At 52.2% G+C, this 25,635-nt stretch overlaps 1 protein-coding gene across 1 annotated transcript in view; it reads right to left on the minus strand.

Moving 5' to 3' along the window:
- Positions 1–25,635, minus strand: part of ralgapa2 (Ral GTPase activating protein catalytic subunit alpha 2) — a 140,980-nt gene that overhangs the window by 21,004 nt on the left and 94,341 nt on the right. Inside the window, exons 35-37 of the mRNA XM_036541827.1 lie at positions 24,135–24,290; positions 20,321–20,479; positions 13,724–13,851 (exon numbers count right to left, since the gene is read on the minus strand). Coding sequence (XP_036397720.1) covers positions 13,724–13,851; positions 20,321–20,479; positions 24,135–24,290 — 443 coding nt within the window. The remainder of the gene's footprint in view (positions 1–13,723; positions 13,852–20,320; positions 20,480–24,134; positions 24,291–25,635) is intronic.

The raw sequence follows: 25,635 nt of genomic DNA on the forward strand, positions 1-25,635 counted from the left end.
GCTGGCGACCGGCGCCGTGAATATGCATCCAGCATTAGGCGGACGACCGGAGCGTTTCAATAAACCCTGCCCATTCCGCGCCTTTCAGGAGAAGGGGAAAGGCGAAACTTGTTTAAGGCGCGCTGACCGGGTCGTTCGGCTACCTCATCATCCCATCACATATCTCACAGCACACTTCCTCACTTGGGTGACTTTTCTTAACATCAAACTCCCCCTCACTGGTTCTAGTGCTGCATCTGAGAATGATCTTCTGTGGTGCAACACATGCTTGTAAGACAACAAAACGGCCATAAATGGCTTTATACTAAGCTATAATCACCGAAATGATTTATACTACACTGTAAGTGACCCACCACAGCGAGCCCTGAGCGGTTTGGGTCCCCAGCTCGCGTGTGAGTCAGTGCAGAGCCGCACTGTGCGCTCTGAGGACAGGAATGATGGGAGTCCGTGGGGTGCTATCCTTCAGGGTGCAATCAGGACGTCGCTGCTCTCTGCCTCGAGATCCTCCACATCCCCAGCACCGGGGAGAGTTTGAGAGAAGTGGCGGGCTCATCGGGACGGTTGCCACGGCAGCGTTCGGCGCACAGGGGAATGCAGGGGGCTGAGTCTGCAGCCGAGGTACTGAGGACAGCTCCCCGCTCGGCCCTCCCACTCCCACTCTCTCCCGCTCTGTCTCGCTCTCTCTCTCACTCTCTCCCGCTCTCTCTCCCGCTCTCTCCCTTGCTCTCTCTCTCTTTCGCTCCCTCGCCCGTGCTCTCTCCCGCTCTCTCTCCCGCTCTCTCTCTCTCTCTCTCTCCCGCTCTCTCTCCCTTGCTCTCTCTCTCTCTCCCTCGCCTGCACTCTCTCTCTCTCTCTTGCTCCGTATGCAGCTCTCATTCATCTTGCTGCTTTTCCGTATCTTGCTTTCTCGCCTTCTCTTCCTCCTTCTCTCACTCTTTCTCACTCCTTTCCCTCTATAATTCTCTCCTGTCCCCCCTTTTCACTCACCTCCCCCCTCTCTCACTCTTCTCTTCCTCTGTCATTCTCTCCTGTTTTCTCTTTCACTCTCTTGCTTTTTCTCTTCCTCCTTTCACTCTCTCAATCCTCTCCCTGTATCATTTTCTCCTGTTGTCTCAGTTTCACTTTCTCCTCTTTCTCCTTCTCTTACTCTTTTCTCTCCTCTCCCTCTATAATTCTCTCCTGTCCTCTCTTTCACTCTCACTCTAACCTCTTTTTCTCCTCTCACCGTTTTGTCTTCTCTATTTCTCTCCCTGTCTCCTCTTCTAATACCTCTTTCCTTCCTCCTTTTCCCCTTCTGTCAATCCTTCTCCCTCTCTCTCCTTAACTTGGTCTCTCTCTCCCATCCAGGACACACACGTGTCCCCACTAAGGTGATGTCTGGATCCTGCAGATCACCCAAAGGACCCAAACCCAAGGCCAGCAGCATCCTTTACACCAATGACACACACATAATGACTGAATGCAAAACACTCTTTTAAACTGCATGCAGTGTTTTGTGCTGCTGATCCCCGAACCACAGAACACTGCAGGAATCCGTCATAGCCCTGGGTGGCCCGGTCTCCACCAAACACCTGCTGCCATGGCAATAACCGTCCCGCAGGAGCGACCGAACCCCCTCCCCCGGGGAGGTGCTGGTGCAGATGCGGTAGGTTTGGTGTGCATCACCTCTCTGAGGGACACTGCAATCAGAGACACCACTAACGCAGCGCAGCAGATCTGGAGTCTGTCCCCGGCCAGGAACGCACCTGATCTTCTAACGCTGCCACACAGAGGATGACAGTTTGCCATCTTGAACAGGAAATCATTTGGATCGCCACAAATCTGACTGGTTTCCCTCAATCTTGGTAACAAGCTTGTGAATAAAACTATGTGTAATTTAAGAAAAAAAAAATTAAATTAGAACTAAAATTGCTTAAAATCACATATCAATGAACGAATGAAATTTCAGTTGCGAATTGCAAAATAAAAAAAAATCTAAAATAAAAATAAAATGCTCATATTAGTATGACACTGAAACACAGGGATGTGTAGGTAGCCGGACGTTGGAGTGTTCCTGTCTATGTTTCAGTACAAAAAGACTATTGTGAGCAATATTTCACACAGAGAAAAATAAATACACCCACCCCCAGCAAGCAAAAGCTTGTTCTGCTGGGGTTTTAATAAAGTTTAATAGATAACAGAAGCCCCCTTCTCACACCTGCCCACAGTGACTGCGCCACCGCCTAGCAGAAAGCAGAGACACCCAATCCTCCACGAACGAGACGAGCGAGTCAAAGCCACTCCAGCGAGAGATTCTGACATCCTAATTGCCGGCTCAGCCTGACAATATTGTGTAATGCCAAGGGCCCTAGTTTAACCCGACGATAATGCGCCACATTCTACAGAGTGGTAATTAAATATTAAAGGGGCGGATGGGGCCTCTAAAATTTTAATGATGCCTGTGGCATGTGCGAAGGAATGACTGTGATGCGTTAACGCTTGGCGTTTCCGTTTGGTTTACCCCCTCCCCCTGCCGCCCCCGCTCGGAGTGAGAGCTTTCCCGGTACCACGCCGAACGCCACGTTCAGCTCATCCCGTGAGGCCGCCGCTCGGTGAAACATGCGCGTTAATGACATGCGCGAGATCACCCTACCACCACTGCAGAAAAGCAAGACCGCAAGTGTCCATTCTGCATCACCGCTGCATTCAGATCAAAACTAATTCTCCTTACCAGGGAGAATTACTGAACCGTACAGTAATTAAGAATACACAGGAAAAAGAAAAAAAGGAATATTATTCATCTCCAATTTTTCCTCTCTGAGGCATTTTTTTAGTCTTCTTAGCTTGAAATTACAGGTTGGTATTAATACTCTTAGGCCTAATAGTATATAGCATGATGCTTTGACTGCACCCTGATGATCTAGCTCACGGACTGAATTATGCAGATGAATGCCTGTAACATTTATACTTCCTAAGAAGTGCATCTATCCAAGAGTGGAAGAACATGTTCCTTCTATAGGCTGACACCGCGGGAGCACAAATGCACCCAAGTAAGACCCGTTACGGCCGAGCAGTCCACCGGGCAAACGGCACCTTCGCGAGTGCCAGAGCTCGGCCCTGAGGTTTGTCCCCCCCCCTCCCCCCCGTCCCCCCACCAACCACCCCCTCACACCCCTCCCCGTGCCTAAAAGCCTAAAATCCTAAAATCCAAGCTGGAGCGGGCTGGTCTGAACAGGCCCTCCATCAGCCCTTACCTGCGACAAGGAAAGGAGGGATGGAGAGAAAGGATGGAGGATTGAGAGAGAGAGAGAGAGAGAGAGAGGGACAGAGAGAAAGAGAGGGAGAGGGGAGGGGAAAAAAACTGGATGGGAAGAAAATAGACTTCTGTGTTGGCAACAGCTTTTTTTAATCCTTGCCCCGAGCCATACTGTGCAGTCAAGCGGACTATTACATGGCAACAATTAGGGGCCAGAGCCCAGCACCTGGTCCTCCCTACTGGAGGCCTTTGGCGGCAGCTGACTGTACAATCTCCCTGCCAGGTGGTCGCACTCCAATAACATTAGCTAGTCACTCTAGGGTTAATGAAGAGACCGGGCTTCCCCCAATCTGCCCATTCAACTCTCCGCAGACAGTATGTCTTTTATGGGTCCCGGAGACAATGTAGTTTAAAACTCATTTAAAATGAAGATCTCTGAAGAGCCGGATAATTAAACTGTACGCCCGGCTCCTTGGAATCCCGGCTAATGTTCGGGGGGCCTACACCCCCCCCCCCCACCCTGCCCGGCTCTGGCGGTCCACCTACATAGAGAGCCGGGGATTATAATGGACCTTTTCACGGACACTAAAAACAGATGGGGGGACAACCGAAACGGGACAGAGGGAAGCAGGGCATATCTGCCTGCACTCTGACAGAGCGGTGGGGAGCTGGGCGTGTGTGGGACGGGACAGGGGGGGGGGGGGGTCAGTGGGGTATGGGGTTTCATCGAACTCACAGGAGACAAAAAAACAAAACAAAAAAGAAAACAAAGTGGGTTGAGCAGAGGCAGGCCGCTGTGATGTGCTGCCTCCTCAAACCCCCCCTGGCCGGGAGATCTGAGCAAATAACACTGATTATAATGACAATGCCTATAGATTAACGCACAGATCTGCCAGGAATCTCATCAATAGTAATTAGCGGCCGTGCTAAGCGCAGACATGTGAAGACACTCTCGCTACGCTAAGCGTATGAGTGTTTCGAGTGCTGAACGGCGCTACATGTTGCATTGTGTAGGCGCCATACTCCGGCAGAGCTCAGAGGCAGGACAAACGAATGTACCGCATTCAGCACTATTACCATCATTTTCAATTGGAAAGGTCGAAAGAGGTCAAACCCAGACTTTCCCCCAAACAGCCGAATAGACGTTCATGTGGTGCAAGGTATGGAATGAACAAGCAGACAGGTTACTTTTTTACATTCTGCCCCCCCCCCCCCAAACTCCCCTCCTCCCATGGGATGCTACCCCATAGTTCCTCAGTCACGCCCTGGCGCAGTTGGTACGAAGACACGCCTGACCGACGGATGGCCCCCTCGGCAGGGGCGCCGAAACGACGCTCTTCAGGACGCGACAGAGAGCTGACGGTCATTAACACATCAAAGCAGAGGCTTCTGTAAGGAAAGAGAATCACGAAGCACTCTTTAATGTTTTTTTTTTTGTCCATCTACGCAGACAGAGCGCTGAATTCCATTTGTGCGAAAATGCTAATGCTAACGTATAATGACCACCACGAGGACATCCTCTGAGAGAGAGAAACAAAGAGCAGGGACCGGGACAAGGAGCCCGGGCAGGCTTTGAACTGTTTAAAGTGCTATTAATGCCCAACTTATAAATAATCAACTAATCCGGCTTTAAAATAACACAATTCCAATTGTGCCGTTAAATTAAATAAATTAATAAACGCCGCGGTGCAACCGCTAAACGACGTGCCCTGTTGTGTCAGGAAAGGGGAAAAAATAAATAAACAAAGAAACAGACAAATAAATAAGGGCGGTTTAGTCGAGGTTGCTGTTCTTTGAAACTGAAATAAGGTCACGGTTTCCTGTCAAAGGAGGAAAAGAAAAAAAAAAAGGAAAGCGAAAAAAGAAAAATCTCAGAATGTAAAATTCATAGGCTATATGAGACCTGACATTTTGCTGACATTTACTGGTCTCATTGAACACCATCTATTTCATATGGACCTGAGTATTATCTGAGAAAATACTCGAGTCTAACACAGCCCAGAGCCCCGCGCTATTCAAGGATGGCCCTGTGGCTCCAGCCCAATAATGACTCACTCTGTAAGCTGGGAGGCTGAATTGTAATCACTGCTGTATAGATAATGGTTGATTGAAGGCTGTTTCCTCCACATTGTGGGAATTGTATCGGATGGAGCTCTAGAACTGGGATTCTTATCAGCGCCGGTTCCAGACAAAGGAGGCTTGAACGTGAAATATGGGGCCGCGGTGATTACCCGAAACGGAGGGGCGCAATGTAAGCCGCCTCGGGGAGAGAGATTGTCCTGGGCTTTGCCCACATCTCAGACAGCGGCGAGCCGCAGCCACAGTGAAACAGGCGGATTTATCCGAACAGGGAAAGGATGTTTCCTCCCCTGTCCGGGTTTGGGCCTGGCAAGATAGATCTGCGGGAGAGCAAGCCAGAGCCTTCTGGTTTGCTCCAGAGCCTCTAGCAAAGGCTTATGGGAAATAACAGACCTGTAATAGTTAAAGACTCCCAAGTTCACCCACTCCTTGGCCGGAGAGCAGTGCCTTAGCTGAAACAAAACTCCAATTCCCAGCATCCTCAGAGCCCCACACAGGCACGGGCCGTAATTGGACAGGTAAGTGTCCAGCGCCCGTCCCCATTGGATGCAGGAGGCAAAAACTCTTTAATTAAATAGAGGCTGAGGGGGAGGGGACAGGGCGGCTGGCCGGGTGCAAGCCGCTAAATCCTGGGTAGTGTGTTTCAGTCCCCCGGAGCAGAGAAGGAGAGCACACCGATGGCAATCGCACAGAATCCTTTTCACACCTCCATAACGGCCACCTCTCCCGTTTCGTTAACAATGCCATCCGATTTGCAGCCGCTAGAGGCGGGCCCTTGACCTCCTCGAAAGCGGGACAGGTTAGAGAGGGAGGCATCTGGCCTGTTAGGAGGCAGCCAGGACAGTAAGCCACGGCTCGCGTAGCGAGAGGGAGCCGCAGAGCCTCACAGCAGGGCACTGAGGCTTCAGGGTTGTGGCAGTGACCTGTAAGGGTCAGAACCAAACTGCCGCAAAGCGCCTTGCTGAAAGGTAAAATGGGACCACCCTGCTACCGCTCAAATCTGCACCCTTTCGTCGGATTCCAGGGACTGAACGACGTGCAATTGAAGTCTGTGCAATTGTGCTCAGGGTAAAGGAATTGAACAGAATTCCCCATGACAAAAAATCTGGGGAAGCTGTCAGGTCGCCGTGGGTAACAGTGGGGGTTTTGGGTTGAGGTGTCATCTTTCACGGGCCACGGAAGGAGTGAGGAAAGCCCAGGGTGGGCGCAGGAAGCGAACCGCGCCGAAGCCCTTCAGACAACGGGACGAAGACCTGCCAGGAGAGGCTCCCTGCGAAGAGCATGTCCTAAACTGTGTAACCTCACAGGGAACCTGCGGATGAAATCCCCAAACTCCCCAAATTCACACCTGAGAGGGAGTTCCCAAAAAAAGTGGGCAGCAGGTGCAGCTTTTAACAAAACGCCGGCCCGTTTTTTCCTTCTAATTCATTTTAAGGGCAAAGGAAGTTAACACCCAGACCCCGAGGTTTCCAGAAGGTTCCCAAAGCCAGCGGTCCTGGACGAGGGGGCCTGATTAAACCCTGCAGTGCGCCCCCCCCCCCCACCCGTGACATCCCTGACGGAGCACTAATTACGCACCCTGCTCCATGTAACACTACCTAACACCTCTCAGGTTCCTCTGCTCCACCTGGGTGGAAAAAAAAACACCCAGACCGGGGAATCCCATGCAACGCCACAAAGGCTGACGCCGTCGAACGTGTCTTCCAGGAGCCGGGTAAACAGACAGATGTCCGGCACGGCCGGCCGAGTATCAAACGCCTCTTCCCAGGGGGGTCAGGTTTAAAGAAACAGAGAGGGTGGCAATCTTTGGCTGACATTCCGCTGAACGCAGTTGTGAAATTTATACCAACAGGAGTGGAATGCAAAAAATAAACATTAAATTAATTTATTTACTCATTTAAAAACGTGCTACAGCCAACAATGAAAAAGACACAAATTTGAAATGTCCCATTTTTATGGTACACTTCATTTTATCGCCTCTCTGTGGTCTATCCTCATTACTTAGCATAGTAAAAACGTGCAGCACATAAATGCTACTGAGAGCATCTTTAATTGAGATGATTGTGGAAATTTAAAACACAGGGATCATTTAAGGAAGAAGAAAAAAGAGGAGGACCAGGCCTGGTGTGAACTCCACCAGTCCAAAGCGAAACTGAAAGCGAGCAGATTTTTCATTTCCCTAGACGAAACAACAGTCTCTCAGCCTGCTACAGTTCTGCTCTGCTCAATATAACACTCTAAACAAAAACACATTTTAGTCCCCCTTTTCAGATTCAGCACCCTTCCGCCCCCCCACCTGTATCAGAGGGTGTGCTGTAACTGGAGAGTGTGGCCCGGGGGGTCTGAGGGTGCGGGTGTGGAGGGGGCGAGGGGCGGGGGGCGGGGGATTTTTTGTCAGACGCTGGGGCGGAGAGAGAGAGAGAGAAATTAGTAATGCTATGAGTCATTGTGCATTAGTGCAGGAGGGTGAGAGAATACTTCTGCATGTTGTATGAAGCTAGACGCCATATGCCATCCGGGGACCCGGCCCCCCCCCCCCCCCCCCCGACTCCGAGCCACGGCTGACAGGCCCCACCCTGTCCCGGCCCGGCCCCATCCCGCCTGGAGTACCAGCCCACGTCCGCTGGGGAGCGCGGGAGGCCCGGGGGTCGGGGCGCGGCGGGGCGCGGCGGAGCGCGGGAGGAGCAGCAGGAACAGCTGGTCAGCCAGCGAGGAGCAGCAGCAGCAGAGGCAGAGCGCTACAATGCTAATGGGATTAGCTTCAAATGCAGGGGGGCGGAGTGAGGGTGGGGTGGGGGTGTAGGCGACTGGGATCCGGGCCCTCAGTGACCAGCCCTCCCCTCCGATTACCCACCACCCCCCCAGCATCAGAGGGGGACTGTAGGTATGTAAATCAGGGCCCATTGTCTGACCAGCACGGTTTTTTGGGAGATATGTAAATGATCCCCCATGGGAGGCGGGGAGAATTGGGCCTCATCCAATCAGAGGCGGGCACGGGCAATAGAGGGGTGTGGTCATGACATGGCTGTTCCCTCTGTTCCTTACCAGGCTAAACACACGACAGAGACTTCCACTGGACGCTGACTTATCTGGCTAACAGTGTATGCGAGTGAAAAATTATACTATGTTATGTTGTTTCATTTGAGTTTTATCAGGACTGTTTTACCAAATTCACCTTTGAAAATTTCTACAAAAAAACAAAACCAACTTATTTTGTGCCACTTAAAGTTCTACCCAAAACACCCTCCAACTTCACTGAGTGTTGTCAACCTTCTGCAGACTGGAATCTCATTTGATGCTTCTTGAGTGGACCCCACCCTGCCTCTTTCCTGTGTCCAATCATAAATCCTAGAGATTAATGAGGGGCGTGTCCACAAACTGCTCTAGACTGCCATCTCTAGAACCAGCACTCCTTGCCACTGAAAGCTACGGCTTTTCAGACTATCAAAGCTGTTCATTTTGGAAACCCTTGTGCTAAAGATCGAAGATCAAGATCAAAGTAAATAACCACTGAAGGCCAATTCCACTTTCACACATTTGAAAGAAATGAGCAATCAAAAAAAGCAGCTGACAGGAGAGACCATAAAGAGGCCATAAAGAAAAAACATAACAGTGGATGAAGAACAGGTCTGCGACTGTTTTCTTTTGTGTGCGAGTGCATGTCCAGCGTTGTTACAAGTTACTCTGGATACTGTAATAAGCCAAAAATAAAATAAAGAAATAATCTTTACAACAATTTCACTGACAAAATAGCCCTCCTTACTGCTCACGGCAGAAACACCAGCTTTGCTGACGCAGAAGTGAATGTGTTGTCACCCCTTGGTGGCAATCTCAAAATTTCACATCGCTGCCTTTCTTCCGTCATAAAATGTCCAGAGATGAAATGTTGTATCAGGGCAACAAATTTCGCTGTCTGTGAGGGTTCCACTCCTTGACGCCCTGACGCTTGAGCTCAGGAGAGCTGAGAATCTGTCCTGAGCGTAACGGCTCAGGGAACCGTTGGGGCGAGTCCTAAACAGGATGTCATTAGCGCAAGGCCTTTCCGCACGTCTGAGTCAAAGGAAACGACAGCAAGGAGAGGCGGTGAGGGCCACGCTTAGACACCCCCCGCGCCTCAGCGAAAGGCTCCCGAAAAGGAGGAAGTTGGCTAGTTACTCACACCTCATTTCCTGCTCTCTGTGTAAATGGGTCCTCGTTTGGAAGCTGTCGGTCGAGGAGAATGCATAACTATAGCCGCTCGAAACTCTGCAGCGCCCTCCGAAGGTGCCTGTAGGCATAAACACAGATAAGCCCTTCCCGGATCATCCAGCACTGGGCCTTATATGCACTTAAAAAGCTGTGCTGTAACTCTGTCAGCCTTAGAAGCTGCAGACAGGGGGAACGCGCGGCCCGCGATGCTTTGGCGAACCCTGCGACGCGAGCCCCCTGCTTCACACGCTGGCGCGTACGAATACGAAAACTCTGAACAGGGCTTTTCCGTTCAGGTGGAACAGGGCAGCGATCTGAGGCCGTGGCGGCTGGATTGTGTCCTTACCGCGAGGTAGCGGAAGGTAGCGGAAATGAACGCCCCGCAGTGTGGAGTGTTCTGCTTCCTCGCCCCCTCTGTGACGGTACCTAAAAGCCCCCGCTTGCATGACTGGCTGCAGCCAGGAGCAGATTATGGCTATTGATCGAGGCCTGAGGACGAGGGGTGGGCGATTGGCGGGTGGGGTATGTGGGGGGGGGGGGTACGGGGAAAGGGAGGGGCGGGGGGACGGGGGCGTTATCGATCGTGTCCGCCGGTGAGGGCGCAGATCGGAACGAAGGTCACCTATTACAGCTTCCTGCGGCTGCGCCCCTCACCCCCCCCATCCCTGCTCCCATCCCTCTCACACCCCTCTGCGGAGCTAAAAGGGCGTCAGTTCCTGCCTCACCCTCACCCCGTCCTGCTGTGTCACACCCTCACCCCACCCCTCTCCCTCTCCCTCACCCTCACCCTGTCCCGCTATCACACCCTCACCCTCACCCCACCCCTCTCCCTCACCCTCACCCTGTTCCGCTGTGTCACACCCTCACCCCGCCCCTCTCCCTCTCCCTCACCCTGTCTCGCTGTGTCACACCCTCACCCCGCCCCTCTCCCTCACCCTCACCCTCACCCTGTTCCGCTGTGTCACACCCTCACCCCACCCCTCTCCCTCTCCCTCACCCTCACCCTCACCCTGTTCCGCTGTGTCACACCCTCACCCCGCCCCTCTCCCTCACCCTCACCCTGTCTCGCTGTGTCACACCCTCACCCCACCCCTCTCCCTCACCCTCACCCTGTCCTGCTGTGTCACACCCTCACTCCACCCCTCTCCCTCTCCCTCACCCTCACCCTGTTCCGCTGTGTCACACCCTCACCCCGCCCCTCTCCCTCACCCTCACCCTCACCCTGTTCCGCTGTGTCACACCCTCAACCCCGCCCCTCTCCCTCACCCTCACCCTGCTCTGATCATCCTCCCGCCCTCTCGGGTTTCTGCTCCTGCGAAAGCCAAACGTGCGATTTCGCATCACATCACATGAATATGAACAGCTGTTTTTTTTTCTGTAGCGCTGTTAATAATGAATGACACATTATGCACGGTTTCTAAAGCCGATGCGTTTTACCGTCAGCCGCCGTTTCAAATGAACCCCCCGGAGCAACATCGCTCCCTTTGTCTGCCGCAGAGAAAGGAGACGGGTGACAACTGTCATGGCTTGCAGATCCTGGATCCCGGCTCGTGGCTCGGAGCTCCGGGTGAGACAGACAACTGCGGGTGCGCGGGGGTAGACCGCCCGCCATAACCACCCCCCCCCCGGCCATGCACTGGTGGTCATTTTTCAATATAAAATCCAATTAGCAGAAGTGATCCTGCACGGCGAGGCCGGTCTGCTGGAAGCCTCTTCATTACTCGGGCAATGCGGGAGGAGAGCGAGCCATGCCATGCCATCCTTTATGTGGATGCGTGGGGTCACGCAGCTCGCTTTGAAGAAATATTAAACTAATTACCTCAGAGAGCTGCAGCACAACAAGACGGCGGATTGCCCCGGCATTGTGTACGGGGGACCTGGGGAAAGAAAGAAATTTCTGCTGCTCTCTACACAGAGAGACGGAGACAGAGGGAGAGAGAGTCAGACGCAGTGGGGAGAGAGAGAGAAAGGGAAAGGGAGAGGGAGAGAGGAAGAGAGAGAGGGATACAGAGAAGTACAGAAACAGAAAAAAAGAGAAGGAGAGACAGAGAGAGAGGAAAAGGGAGAGGGAGAGAGAGAGGAAGAGACAAAGAGAGAGCAAGAGGAAGAGAGAGCGAGAAAGAAAGAGAGAGGTGAGAAAAAAAGAGCGCGAGCTTCTTGCAGAACACACAAAATAACAGTTTTGCCATCAGACTGAGATGACCTGTGCATGTGTGAGTGGCTCTACATGAACACAGAGTCATACATGCTCCCACGCATCAACACACAACTTCTTCATACCCTCGACAAACAACGATTTCACTGAAGAAATCCAAGTGTTTTCTTCCCCCTAATAAACGGGAAATAAGTGCACTTGTGCCTGAGTGCAATATGATTTTCCCGGACGGAAATAAGCGCCCTTGTACTGCCAACGCCGCGCGGGCCTGTGAGTGAGCGGGCAGAAGGAGCACCCCGATGCACTGCACTCCCAGACTCCTGGCATTCCGCCCTCGCCGTCTGACTATGGGCTGGCACGCTCACGTGTCACAAACGTTACGGCGGTCCATTCTACGCATCTCAGACACAAACCGCTCCAGCAGAGTTTAGTAAAAATGACAGGCGTTGGCCGGCTGCTTAATGCCTGTGGAATATGCGCCGTGCCCAGCAGCTGTGGCAGTCCCCAGCACTGGGGACGCGGTGCCGGGTGCCTGTGGTCTGGAAAGTGATGAATTATTTAGAGCGTCTGATCTGCTCTTTGTTGGGGCCTTAAAAATGGAATAATCCCCCTTAATGACCCCGTTTCAAACTCGCTTTCCAGAAGAGGCCCGCACTCTTCTGCTAACCATTTTGAACGTGGATGAAGAAATAATCTTCTTGCTCGCTGTTTTTTCTGTTTTCCCCTCCCAAGAACATCTGAACCGCGTTCGATACACAGTTTGTATCCTTAACAGCCAGATCTGCACGCCCCGCCCTTTTTCCCTCCACAGGAAAAAAACATTAAATAGGATTACGCTGAAACAAAGGAATAAAGGGATGCTAATTGAAGTCCTCCAGCCAGGCAGAAGGCCTGCCATTGTGGACAGCAGAACTGGCAGCACAGGCCTGGAGGATCTCCCCTGAAAATCACAGGGATCATGTGGTTTTTTTGGGGGACAGGGGGATTCTGCCCTGTGATTGGTTAATGTCGTGGCTCCTCTTATGAAGGAATGCCGGGTAGCCTGTGTGCGGGGAGCGTCTCCCGGTCCCCTTGGAGGGGCACGGGAGAGGAGGCGCGGGAGAGGAGGCGCGGGAGAGGAGGCTTGGGGGCAGCCTTCGCTGGCTGCTTACGTGGTGATAAATCGCTTGGCGCTGGTTGACCGACATCTGCCGCACAGCGGTCCTGTTTAAGCCCCAGGGGCCGGGAGGCAAACGCGTGCGGGAACAGGTCCGCCAAAACGGAGGGGAGACCAAACCCCGTCCCTGGCCCCGCCTCCTCCAGGGGAGCCAAACCCGGGCAAGAATGGCAGTTATCCCGCTGCGCTCTCTTCCAGCGCCTACGTCCCGGTACATTTTGAGTGTTGCAGGCTGTCTCCTCAGGCGTGTTCAGGGCGTTAACCCCACCCATCCACCCTGCCACCACACCCCCGCCCTGATCCCTAAATCCGCTGGGTTTTGTCATAGTGCCAGAAAGATGGAAAAAAGGAGAAGAGTGCGCAACTTGGGCTGGGCAGTGAACAGAGTGCCCATGCTGCGGGTAGCCATGGCAACGAGAGCTGGGCTATTGTCGTCGGGCGGGGCCGGGTCGGCGCTAGCTCTGCGGCGGGATCAGGACGCTCTCGCGGGACCCGCCCCACTCACATGCAAACGAGCCCAGCCAAGAAATGCAGCTGTGGAGGGACTTTCACAGCCCCCTTCTACCGGGACAGGGGGCTAGGAGTAGGCAAGGGGGGTACTGTCTTTGGTTTAAAGGTGAAAACAAAAAGGAAACAATTGTACATCATACATATATTAATCTGTCCTTGTGCTTCACAGCTGGAGAAACATGATTTGCCCTTGGCTGAGTGTGACCACAGAGCGAGCACGAAGATCGCGGTCAGCGCTGAAGCACGTGGCTTCATCAGTACGTGCTTACCTGCATCACCGATGACAACGCGGCCTATCGGACTCAAAAAGAGACTCGCTCTGCTGCCGATTGGCTGGCTGCTGCGCTCCTTGGCCTATGGGGACGGCGCGTTTTGCTCGGTTATCCCAGGTAAAGGATACAAGCTCTGATAGAGCGTGAGGCGGCTCTTGACGGCTCTGCTGGCGTTGATGCAGGTGGCGCGGACCAGAGTGGGCAGCAGCGCTCCTGTGACGATGGCTCCGTTAAACAGAGGGCCGAAGAAGGGGACCTGGAGGAGGAAGAGAGAGGGGGAGAGAGGAGGAGAGGGGGAGGGAGAGAGAGAGGGAGACAGGAGGAGAAAGACAGGAGGAGAGGAAGAGAGAGGGGGTGAGAGAGGGAGAGAGAGAAGGATACAGAGAGAAAGAGAAAAAGAGAGAGGAAGAGAGAGAGGAAGACAGGAGGAGAAAGACAGGAGGGGAGGAAGAGAGAGGGGGAGAGAGAGGGAGAGAGAGGAAGATAGAGCAGGGGAGAGGAAGAGAGGGAGGGCGAAAGAGAGGGAGAGAGAGAGGAAGAGACAGAGGAAGACAGAGGGGAAGAGGGAGAGGGAAAGAGAGAGAGAGGGAGGGAGAGGAAGGGAGGGAGAAAGAGGACGAGAAAGAGGAAGAGAGAGAGAGGAAGAGGGGTGAGGATGATGAGAGATGCCTGTTAGAAAATCATAAAGACAAGCATGTGACAACAATAAAAAAGGAAAAAAAACAGTGCACCAAACTCAAAGAAAGGCTGAGAACTTAATGGCTGCTCATTATGGAAAATATGCCGAAACGATTCCCCCTGCCGTTATAATGGCCATGAAATGAAATCACTGAAAAGGTGGAACAGCGTTCTGAAACAAGGGCAGAATGCGCTTCTGCCATACATAGGCCACGGACAAAAAGGAAGCCTGTGGTCAGTGTTTCTGCACCTTTCAATAATTTGATCAGTTGGAAGCATTTCAACCAATTTCCATTTTATTGAAATGGGTAGTATTATGGCCTTCATAACATGACTAAAAGTCACCATACTGTATTGCAACAAGGAAAATACACTCTCTCTGTACTCTTTAATGAAAATAAAATAAAATGTGTCCGTTAGGGGTTAGAGTGCACATCTAGTCAGTTCTCAACCATGACTTCACTGATTGATTACCAAAAAATGAGAAGGAATTCAGAGCTGTACTCTTTCTGATCCATACACATGATGGAAAACCAGAGAACCTCGCATGCAATATCATAACTAATCTGCGTCATACATTCCTCTGCCTGAGAGCATGAGTGAAGGTAGGCCCCTGCACACCGAGTCACTGCTCACACAAAATCAGCCGGATCTTCTGCACCACACTGGGCTGGGACGGGTAATCATTGGGGGGTCATTTCAACATTCCCTCTCAAGAGGTGCAGAATATTCACACCCTGAAGGATTTTGGTGAAATATATTCCACGCAGGGGCGAAGAGCTACAGGAGGAAGGAGAGAATGTGCTTCTGGAGCTTCCACAGGCCACACGGAGACAGACGGAGCAGCTGCAGATAAAGGAAATTACTTCCAAACGGTTCCATCTCAAGACAAGCTTTCTATTCAGCCTGAAAACAGCTCTGGAAAGAATGAGCTTTTTATTCATTGCTTTCTTGGAATATAACAATGAGATTAGTAAAAAAAAAAAAAAAACTGATGGAGAAGTTACTTTCGATGAAGCCAAAAGACAGGGTTGAAGTGAGTCTGTTATCTGTGCCACCCGTGGGACCTGTGGGACGGGTCTGTGATCGGCCCTGCCTGTCTCTGGGCCTGTGAAAAGTTTCGCTGAAAAAGTTCTCGATGGATGTAGAAGAAACTTGCTGAGGTGATCTAGGCCAATGGAACAAGGGAAAAAAGCTAGGAGATACTTGGGCTGCAATTTGTTGTTCATGAGACAGGGAAGGTATTCTCTCGACTGAGTGCAACTCCACTTTGTAGCATTTTGTTAAATGGAAAAAGACCCACTTAAATGTGTCTTTTAAATGATACACCTGTCTTGCTGTCTGAAGGCTAGCTGCACTGGATCTGAGGGAAATGTGAGATTCTTTTTTTTTTGGGGTGGCAGGGGGGTTGGTTTAACTCCGTGAGTTGAGAAGTCGATTCCTTTACAGGTCTGTGCTGAGGGGGACATTCTCTCCATTTCCAAATATACAGAAGAGAAACTCTTCAGCTGTCCCCCACCCCATTTCCTACCAAACAGGCATAAATAAAAGTGATCTGTCTGGGGGGTGCGTCTCGCTGCGGGAGCAGGCGGTGGTGAAGCCGGGGAGGGGGTGTTGGGGGGGGTGACACTGCGGCGTGGGGCAAATAGAGAGCTCCATGGGGGCACTGGGGAGTTCCTCCAATCAGAGGTGCCGGCGAGTCACGGAAATAGGACTTCAGGCTCCACCTGGTACCTGCCGACGGCAGCTGTCTGGTGCTGGAGTCAGTCTGTGTGCTGCTCCGGCGTGTGCCCTGAGCCACACTGCCAGACTGGACTCAGCAAGCAGAACAACGTAACGACCAAAATTTTACCCAATAAAGTTAAAGTATCCCCCACGGGTTCGGCAGCTCCTCTTTTCCTTGTTTTTAAGGGGTGCAGCGTGTTCCCAAAGCACCACTGATTCTCTTCAGAAGTCTTTCTCAGATTTCTTAATCTAGTTCCAGAAGGGAACACACTTAATACAACTACTCAAACAACAGGTACTGTTCACACAACATGCAACGTTGTGACAACCTGGTAGCGCTGTTACACACTAACAGTGCAAAAGTGAATGGATAGCAGCGTATCTGAACGGGAGCCAGCATCACACAGCCGCTCACTGGAGCAGGGCTCGCAATTCACTGGGGCTTAAAGACCGCTGACCCAGAAACTGACATGAATGTCAAATTACAAGGGCCTCTTCAAGCCCTGCTGCCTAATACCTCATAAACACCAGCTCATACATGTATGCCTCCATTACCTGTATTCATTCTCAAATCTTTAAGTCCCTCTGACTTACATTAGTGTTAGTGCAAATGCCTGCATTATTTAGGTTCTTTAAGCCTCATCTTATTTATTTGCATTTCATCTAAACTTAAGGCACTTTAAAAGGCCGAGAGAAACTGAGTGTCTGATTGGCTGTGTGTCCGGCCTCAGACTTGTCACAGGGCAGAGTTTTGGGTGGTTCGGCTTGTGGATGATTTCAGGCAGTTGGGCGTTAGCTGGGTGTGGCGAGGCCGGCCCTCACGCTCTGCTGCGTTGCCATCGCCCAGCGAACACGTCTGCGCTCTGGCCCCTCCGCTGGGCCGAACTTCACCCCCCCCACGCCCGGACCCCCCCATTTGGCCGGCAACTCCCTCTCTCCCTCGGAGGGCAGGGGGGTCCCCATTGTCTGGGACGTCCTCGCGCATCTGTGACACATGAGGGACATTCACTGTGACAGACCTCCCATTGTTTGGGGAGGGGGGGGGGGGGGGGGGGGGGTGTAAAGAAAGAAAGAAAAAAACGGTTTTGTCTGAGCTAAGATGATGCTACGACTGAGGACTAATTACTTTAACTAATTAATCTAGACGCACAAACCCATACACACACATTTACTCACTCACTCACTCATTCACTCACACACTCACTCATACAAACACACACGCACACACTCACTCACTCACTCACTCACTCACTCACACTCACTCACACACACATGCACAAGCACACACACGCATGTACACGCACACACATACACACACACACACACACATACACACACACACAGATAAAGCAGAAATTAAGCAGGGAGCGCTCCCTGCGGGGCCGCTGAGCGGAGGTAGAGAAATGAAAGGAGGGGCAGCGTTTTAAGATGAAAGCGGCAGCCTTTCACTGGGGCCCGCGCACCGCCGCTTCAGACAGGAGCGCAGAGAGCGTGACTCCGAGCCAGCGGCCATATGTTGCCATGGATTCCGTAACTGGATACTGGAAACGGCTTCCTCACTCGCTGAGGGAGTGCTCTTTAAATAGTGCAGGCCCGAGCTTCTCCAAACACCAGCTCCCGCTTTATTGACTTTCCGAGCGACAAGGCTTCTCAAAGCCGAGAAATCGGGTTTCGGGTCCTGAATTTACTCTGCTGGCACCGATATGGGAGAAAGAAAAACATCAGGTGAACAGGGTATTGTGGAGGGAGCTGCAGTGAGCAAGAAGTGTACGGACTTTCTGAAGAAATTCACTGCGGGATATAAAACGTGCTGAGTAACCTCTGTCCGCGTTAGGCCTACACCGGAGGCTGACTCAGGAGATTTCTGTCAGAAACGTGTGTCTTGGCCTGCCCCCCTTTGTCTCTGACGGGAGGTGGCAGACTGCTGCTTGAGTCCCGCACTGGGGCTCTGAGGGGTGACATTTTAAACAGGGGTCAGCTCTCTCGCCCGCCCCCAACGCACATCCGTCCCCATCACAAAGGGTCCCTGACAAAGCTCCCCCTCCACCCCCCCGTTCGGGGGATGAGGGGGAGGGGCTGCACAGGATTGGCTGCTTGACCTCTGCTGGTCCTCCCGTTTCCCCCGGCAACATGCCGCCACTTCAGCTGACTTACTCGGGAGGGGAAGGGAGAGAAAGTAACTGACCTGAGGATCGGCTGGGTTCGCCCAAATTTAAATCTCAAAAGTGTCTGTCAACACTGTGAAGGGGGCGCCACGTGAGCAGCAGGGCCTTGCTACGCACACACTCGAGCACAGACAGTCATGCCGCTCTTCAAAGCGCTGAGACACTCCTGCCTGCAGACGCTTCCCCGTGGCCAGCTGCGTGGCTCCACAGCATCATTAGAGAAGAATGCGCCGGAACTCTGATGCACTCGGGGACGGTCAGGTGTTTTCGGCAGCCGGCAAAGGTGGCGACTCGACCTCCTTGTTCGGCGGAACCCCCCCCACCCACTCGCCCGCCCCCGCGTTAGCGTGGAGATCTAAGCGTGTGTGCACTCCGCGAGGGAGAGGGAAGATGAAAGGAGGGAGCCGCTAAAAGCAGCATGCCGACACTGCGGATAATGGAAGGGCCGCCATCAGAGCACAGCTGACAGGACGGAGAGGGTGAGGTAACCCACAGAACCGGCCGCACTCCCAGCTCCTGCGGAGGTTAGCGGGCCATTTCCGAAAAGAACGCCGGGCCTAAAGCTAATAGCTCATTTCAGTCCTCAACCAAATCAAAAGTTTGCTGTTAATACGGGAAAGCAATTTTTTCCCGCTCTCCGCTGATGTGCTTTGACTGACAGCAATCCCATCTTGCCTCCGCCACCACCCCTTGACCTGACATAAAAACTGACCGGTGTTTAGCAGTCACTCTTATCCAGAGCGACTCACACAGGTTACAACTTTAGATGTTATCCATTCATATCACTTATATGTATACTTACTGAGGCTAAGTGAGTTTTTACTGAGGTTAAGTGTCTTGAGCAAGGGTACAGCAGCAGTGCCCCAGCGAGGAATTGAACTGGCAACCTTTCAGTTAGTCCCATTCCTTACCACTATGCTATATTGCGGCCCATAATAAAAATGATGGTCTATTTGTAACACACGCACACGAAGTATCAATTTTTGCAATGTCAATTTACAATCTGGGCTCTGTGAGCAGAGACTCAGAGCTGTGCTGGAACTGTGTGACAGGACTTGCTCTCACCCCATGCTGGCATACCAGTAATCCGCACCCATGGGGACCGCCGCGCACCTGTGTCCCACTGCTCTTAGCAACAGACACCGAAAAAAACACACCATTCCGCTGAGGGGGGGAGGGGAGGCCGGTGCCCAGGGAGCGAGGGAGGGAGCGAGCGAAAGAGGGAGGGAGCGAGTGAATGTGCGCGCGAGCGAGTGAACGTGTGCGTGTCAGTCTAACGGAACGAGGTGGCAAACTCACTCGGCTTTCACGGTTGAAGAGTGAGTGAGTGAATGTGAGTGTCGGGGAATGAGGGAGTGAGTGTGTGAGTTTGAGAAAGGAGGCACAGAGGCCAGAAACCGAATCTCTTGTATGGCTGCAACCAAATTTGGTGTATCCATAGCTGAGGATGCTGACACATTTCATACCTTTTACGGTAGCTCTCTGGTGCCTTGGATAAGGGGATCAACTATATAAAATATATAATAATACATACATATGAAGTTACTCCACATCCACACTATTTACTGCTATTGTATTCACCTGTACCTCTCCACTCAGTTCCAGCTTTACAACACAACTAATCAGAAACCTTATCAAGCCTTCTGTACACAGGTTTGGGTACGGGCTGTTCGGGGTACTACCCTCGCTGACAGCACAGCGCAGCTGAAGTCAGGCAGGCCAGCTCAGTTCAGAGTGTAGGCGCTTTTCCATGATCGTTTTTGTCACTCTGACACGACCTGACATTTTATCACGATGTGTCATCTGGGCTCCGCCGCCGCTGGCCTACATACGAGCCGAAAGCGTCCGGCCAGTCGGCAAATTCATACGAGCCGGCTGTTTCCGCAGACACAGACACGGAAATATCAGATAAAGGGGACCGATAGCACAGTCATGGAAAGGATGATCACAGCAAGGGGATTAAAGTACAGGTTTGCAGTGCATGGTTTTGTTTGGGTTTTGTTTGGGAAGAGGCCAGACGGCGGCGTTTTTGGCACATTCGGCTCTGATTGCAGGTGATGCACCACCGTGAGGCTGTGCAGGGCTTGGAGCCGCACTCTCCGGCTGCGGGGGGGGAGGGGTGGGGGTGAGGTTCATGCAGAGCAGCAGCTCACCCACCTGCGGCTTCTTCGTGATCTGGACAAAGAACATGCGGTTCTTCATGGGGTACACGACGATCAGCACGTCGCCAAAGTCGGTGGGGATGATCCCGCCGCGGTAGTCCCGCGTGTGCTCCGACCACACGATGTGCACCTCGTCGTTTCCCAGGTGACGCAGCTGGGGACAGGGACAGGGAGGAGGGGATTAGCAAGTTGGGGGGTGGGGAGTTGGGGAGCTTGTGTAACAGGCCTCGCAGGTCACACATGCAGTCAAGCCATTAGTGAGTCAGGTTCCGTCCGTATCTCAGAGACACACACGCGCACATACACAACACACACGCACGCACAAAATCGTAGAGGAGAAAAAAAGCCAACTCTCTCAAGACACACTGGCAGACACACAGTTCATTTTTTCATGAGAGAAACACTATATTTTTGAACATTTTTGGCTCTATCATGTGATGCAGAGCTGTTTTCTGTTTGTCTGAATTCTTTGGTGAAATGTGTTTGAATAAATTGTTTCCAACCGCTCTCCTGCTTTGCACCTTCCCACTGAAAGAGATGGCAGATTGCTGTGATAACCCTCATATTCCCCAGATACGCTGTGCAGCCAGGCCTTCACAAAGCCCTGTGCCAGGTGAACAGCTGAACCGCGCTGGAGAAGACAGGTATGACCAATCATGAATAAACTTGCAAAAATAGAGGCTGCAGGTAGAGGGTTTTTTATGTTAGCTGTCATTCTGAAGCAAAATTGCCTTTGCCTGCAAACAAAAGAGAAATAAATTGAACTCCAGCAAATCGGTGCTTCAGTCATTACCTTTTAACTCCGACAGGTGTTCTTCTGACCTCATTCAAATCGCTGCCATTTCTGACGTCCGTTTATACCTGGGGAGAGCTCGGCAGGCGGCGCTACGCAGGGCGTACCCCCGTTTGCTCCGAGGGCAGCGGTGATGGCGGGGTCTTAGCGGGGAGAGGCGGGCGGCGGTGCGCGTGACGGGAGGGCGTCAGTTTAACGCCTCGACACCACGCTCGGTGTACAATAGGCGGCGGGGCTCGGCACAAAGGGGAAAATATCTGCCCGCCAGACAGGGGGCTAATGAGCCAGCGAGGATGCGTGGCCTTGCCACCGAAAACGTAATTAACAGATCCTGTGATAAAGCCTTAATTACGCTAATCGGGCCGCGTTAAACAAATCCACAACACGGCGTTAACGACGCCATTTTCAGGAGCCGGGCCCGTCTGTCCGCAGATCAACGACTCATGCAAAATACATCGCCGAGCAAAATTATTAATAACGTACAGTAACACAAGAAAGACAACAAATACAAAAACACGCTGAAGTGGTGAACGTAGGGCTTTAAAAAAGGCATTCCCCATAGTGAAAACGGCCACGCTCAAGGGTACTGCAACTGCACTTAAAATGGAGGCCTGTGTCATCGTCCTTGTTCCGTGAACCAATAACGAAGGCGGAGATACGCTGCTTGACCTTGGTTAACATAACGAAGGCGGAGATACGCTGCTTGACCTTGGTTAACATTAACAGATCATGTTCCAGTTGTGTTTGGAAATGCTGAAACTCATTCATTACACACTTGAGCGCGGGGTGCAAAATGGCACAATGGTGCAAGTGTCTGAGTTCCGCAGCACGCCATCTCTGCTGCGGGTGTTAGCGAAAGAGGCATTTCGCAGTCTGCAGCATTAAAATCAAGTAGCTGAGTTAACGGTAGAAAAACTCTGCAGGCCTACAAACCACAAGGACAAACAGCGGGCTCAGGGCGGGTTAATCGACTGTGATTCGTTAGCACATGTTCCATACGGGGCGGGGTTTGCAGTGTCGTGTGTCAGTGAAATCAATCTGATGTCATGCAAAAAAAGTCTATAACAACCTGTACCTCCCAGTTCAGAGAGGAGAAATCACAGAAACATCTCTCGTAACAAACACCTAGAGCAAACGGTGATGGGAACAGGGCTAGAAGGCCTAAAATAAAAAGCACCACATTCAAACTGGCACAATGGCGTCCCCAAGCAAATTCAAACACGAAAAACATTTTCACTCAAAAGAACCCCAAAGAAAACGATTTAGAAGAGACAGTCTGGGAGAAAGGGACAGCCAGAGAGTCCTGAAACAGTATTAAGGGAGTGATAAACGACACAAAGACAAATGGCAGAGAGAAGTGGCCCTAAAGCTGTGAGCAGCAGTGCGCGTGCTGCCCACTCTGGGATCTTGAGCACTCCCTCCATGTGGCCTTGGGGAGTGACAGTGTGACTGTCACATACGTGGCCTCAGTAGTGCCACCCCTGTCCCACACCACACTCTGACCTCTAGTGTTCCCAGATAAAGATATCCCTCTCTGCTGTGCAGTGACGGACTGTACACTCAGATGTGGAGAGCTTCTGGCAGGGGTATGCCGCAGAAGTGGGGGCGGGGGAGCCGAACACAGGGGCCACTTATAGCCCTAGCATCAGGCTTGACCCCAGGGTCCTGATAACCACGTTATCCACCACCAGCTGCTCTCAGAATTGAATCCGTTTTCTTTTCTTTCTTCTGTGAGAAGCAATCTGGCCTCCAGGATCCAGGCACATGTTCGGCGCAGACGCAGAGGCTTGAGGTCTTCCAAGCCGGAGCCGGAGCTGGAGCTGGAGCCAGAGCTAAAGCAGGCTGCACCCACCCCCACCTCCGGCTGGCGGAGCAGCCAGAGAGGACGGGGGGCGCAATTACAGGGCCTCCGAGTCAAATGAGTCCGAAAAACCCGACGGCACACTCTCCTGCCCAAGCCGGGCGGACCCTCCGGCGCCCCCAGACGAGCCAGCGAAAATCCAATCTAGCGGAAAGCGGCCTAATTTCCGCGGCCGGCGGGCAGGGGTCCGGCACGGGGCGGGGAGGGGGGAAAAGGGGGCCGAGATGAATTTCCTCTCTCGGTGGGACTCCGCATGATCGCATTGTAGACGCGGGCTGTAGCCGCACAGCTCATTTCTGGGTGCCGGGGGCCGGGGAGCGTGCTGCTGGGGCCATTGATCTCCCCCACCGCCCGGAGGAGGGGGGCGAGGGGATAAAAGGGTCCCGGAGGCAGGCGCACGGTGTCTGCCCTGCCGGGGAGAGATAATGGGCCGAGCCGGGGACCGGTCACGCCGCCGCCTGCAAGGGGCCTGAGTCGCTCAATGAGGAGGAATCACTCTCATTACCCCTCCGTCACATGCCTCTTCTCAGTCCCCCCTCCCCCCCGAAACACAGCCGCCCCTCCACTGCTCAGGGGAACGGCCTCCTTGCCCCCCCAGCCCTGCAATCAGCCCACACTCCCTCACCCCCAGTAACTGCCTGGGGAGCGGGGTCATCTCCAGAGGTCACACTCACGCGGTGGAGTCAGGATCCGGCTCTGCGGACGAGCTTTGAACCCAGAACCGCCTTCAGCCTTTGCCCTGCGGCCACTGCTTTCTGTGTCATTAAGCAGGAGCCGGTAATTACTGGGTTTTAGCCTGGCATGGGTGGGAAGTGTGGCGACGGTGAAGGTCGAGCTGATATACTCCACAGGCTTTAGTGGAATTAGGCTCAAGTGCAAGAGGTGCATTTTAAACTGTAAATCGGCTATCACTGTTACTGTGTAGCATGTGTCTTCCACGTATATGAGAGAGAGCTGATAACTAGATGGGATTAGCTAGTTATTGGGTGGTGTTAGCCTGACACAAGATGGCATTTGTCTGTTACTGAGTGGTGTTAGCTAGCTACTGGGTGGCATTAGGCAGTTATTAGATTCTGTTAGCCCTTTGCTGATTTTCGTTAGCCGGTTACTGGGTGACATTAGCCTGGTGAATGTGGCGAGAGGAGAGGGTGGTACCTTTTTGGTGAGGGAGTCGTCAGAGCCAGAGGGCATTCGGGTGGAGACGTGGAAGATGACTTCCACGGTGGAGGTAGCGTAGTAGGGGGCGGTGAGTCCTGTGCTGCCGTTCCTCTGTAGGCCTCCCATGAAGCCGCAGTGCGTGGCCAAGTCCACCTGCAGGACGGCCCGACACAGAGCACCTTAGCAGGGTGACGTATGTTTGTTTCACATGTGGGCCATACTACATCTACCAACCCCCACACACAGACACACAGACACACACACACACACAGTAGGGCGACACAGCATGGCCCACAAGTGAAGAACACTGCACACCCACGCAAGGATGACTAGCACAAGGAAAATTTAAACACACAAATACAGCACTCAGCTTAACCACACCCAACCACCTATACACAGACACACATACATACAGCAAGGATGACTTGCGCACGCAGGCAAACACATGAACACCCACATAGCCACACACCCACACACACACCCACACACACACACACACACACACACACACACACACATGACATGACAAAAGCTGCTTGTAAACCTGTTTGAGGTATGCCTGTGTGTTGCCAGTCCACAGACTGTCTAACTGTTAGCACGCACAATGTCTGTAACCAGATGGTTCTGGCACGCTCAGACACAGGCCAAACTAAAAGGCGAAGCCGTTCTCCTCACAGAGGAACGACTGTGAGGAGACAGACACTGCCCTCGTGGGAGGATGGATGCGGTAACCACAGGACACTTCACTGAGAAGCTCCGCTCCGGCTTGCATGTCAGAGCTGACTCAGGGAGGAGGAGAGAGCTGCTCCTTCCAAGAGCGCACTCATCCATCAGCTGCGCAATCTCTCCTTCACGCGGTGACGACTGCTTCAAGGCCACAGACAGCAGAACCCCCCCCCCCACCTGAGATGTTTGTCTGCATTTTTACGAGGGAGGTGGGAGAAAGATTTACACAGAAGCTCCCAGCAACGTCCTCTGTCTAGCAGCTGTATGGATAGTCTTCTTTTTTTTTTTTTTACATTTTTTTTTTACATTTTTTTTTTTTTTTTACACATTTTTTTGCATGTGGCGGCTTAAGTGTAGAACAAGCACAGCAGTACAACGTTTAATTCACATTCTTATTCTACATACAAGTAATCTCACACTGGAGGGGTTTCACCTCCAGAACTGAAGGCTTTGTCTAGCTAGTCTGCTAACCTTATACAAATAACAGACCAAAAAGGACCACAGCCAGCCAGCTAGCCAGCCACGATGACATGGCAATAAATATTATCTAAATTATCTTATAGCTAGCTAGTTAAGAAGTTGACAAACTCTGCCATTGAGTGGCATTTTCACCGCAGCAAGCAAACTAGCTAGCTGGACAGCTATCAGGCTAATGTTAGCTAGTTTAGTTAGCTTCAAAATAGACTACTTGCTGAACCCTCACTCAAGCTCAGAGTTTTTCCTTCAGTTTTGTATCTGGATTCAACAAAGACTGAATTCAGACACAACAGAG

Source organism: Megalops cyprinoides, chromosome 12, assembly GCF_013368585.1.
Source record: "Megalops cyprinoides isolate fMegCyp1 chromosome 12, fMegCyp1.pri, whole genome shotgun sequence".
NCBI lineage: Eukaryota > Metazoa > Chordata > Actinopteri > Elopiformes > Megalopidae > Megalops > Megalops cyprinoides.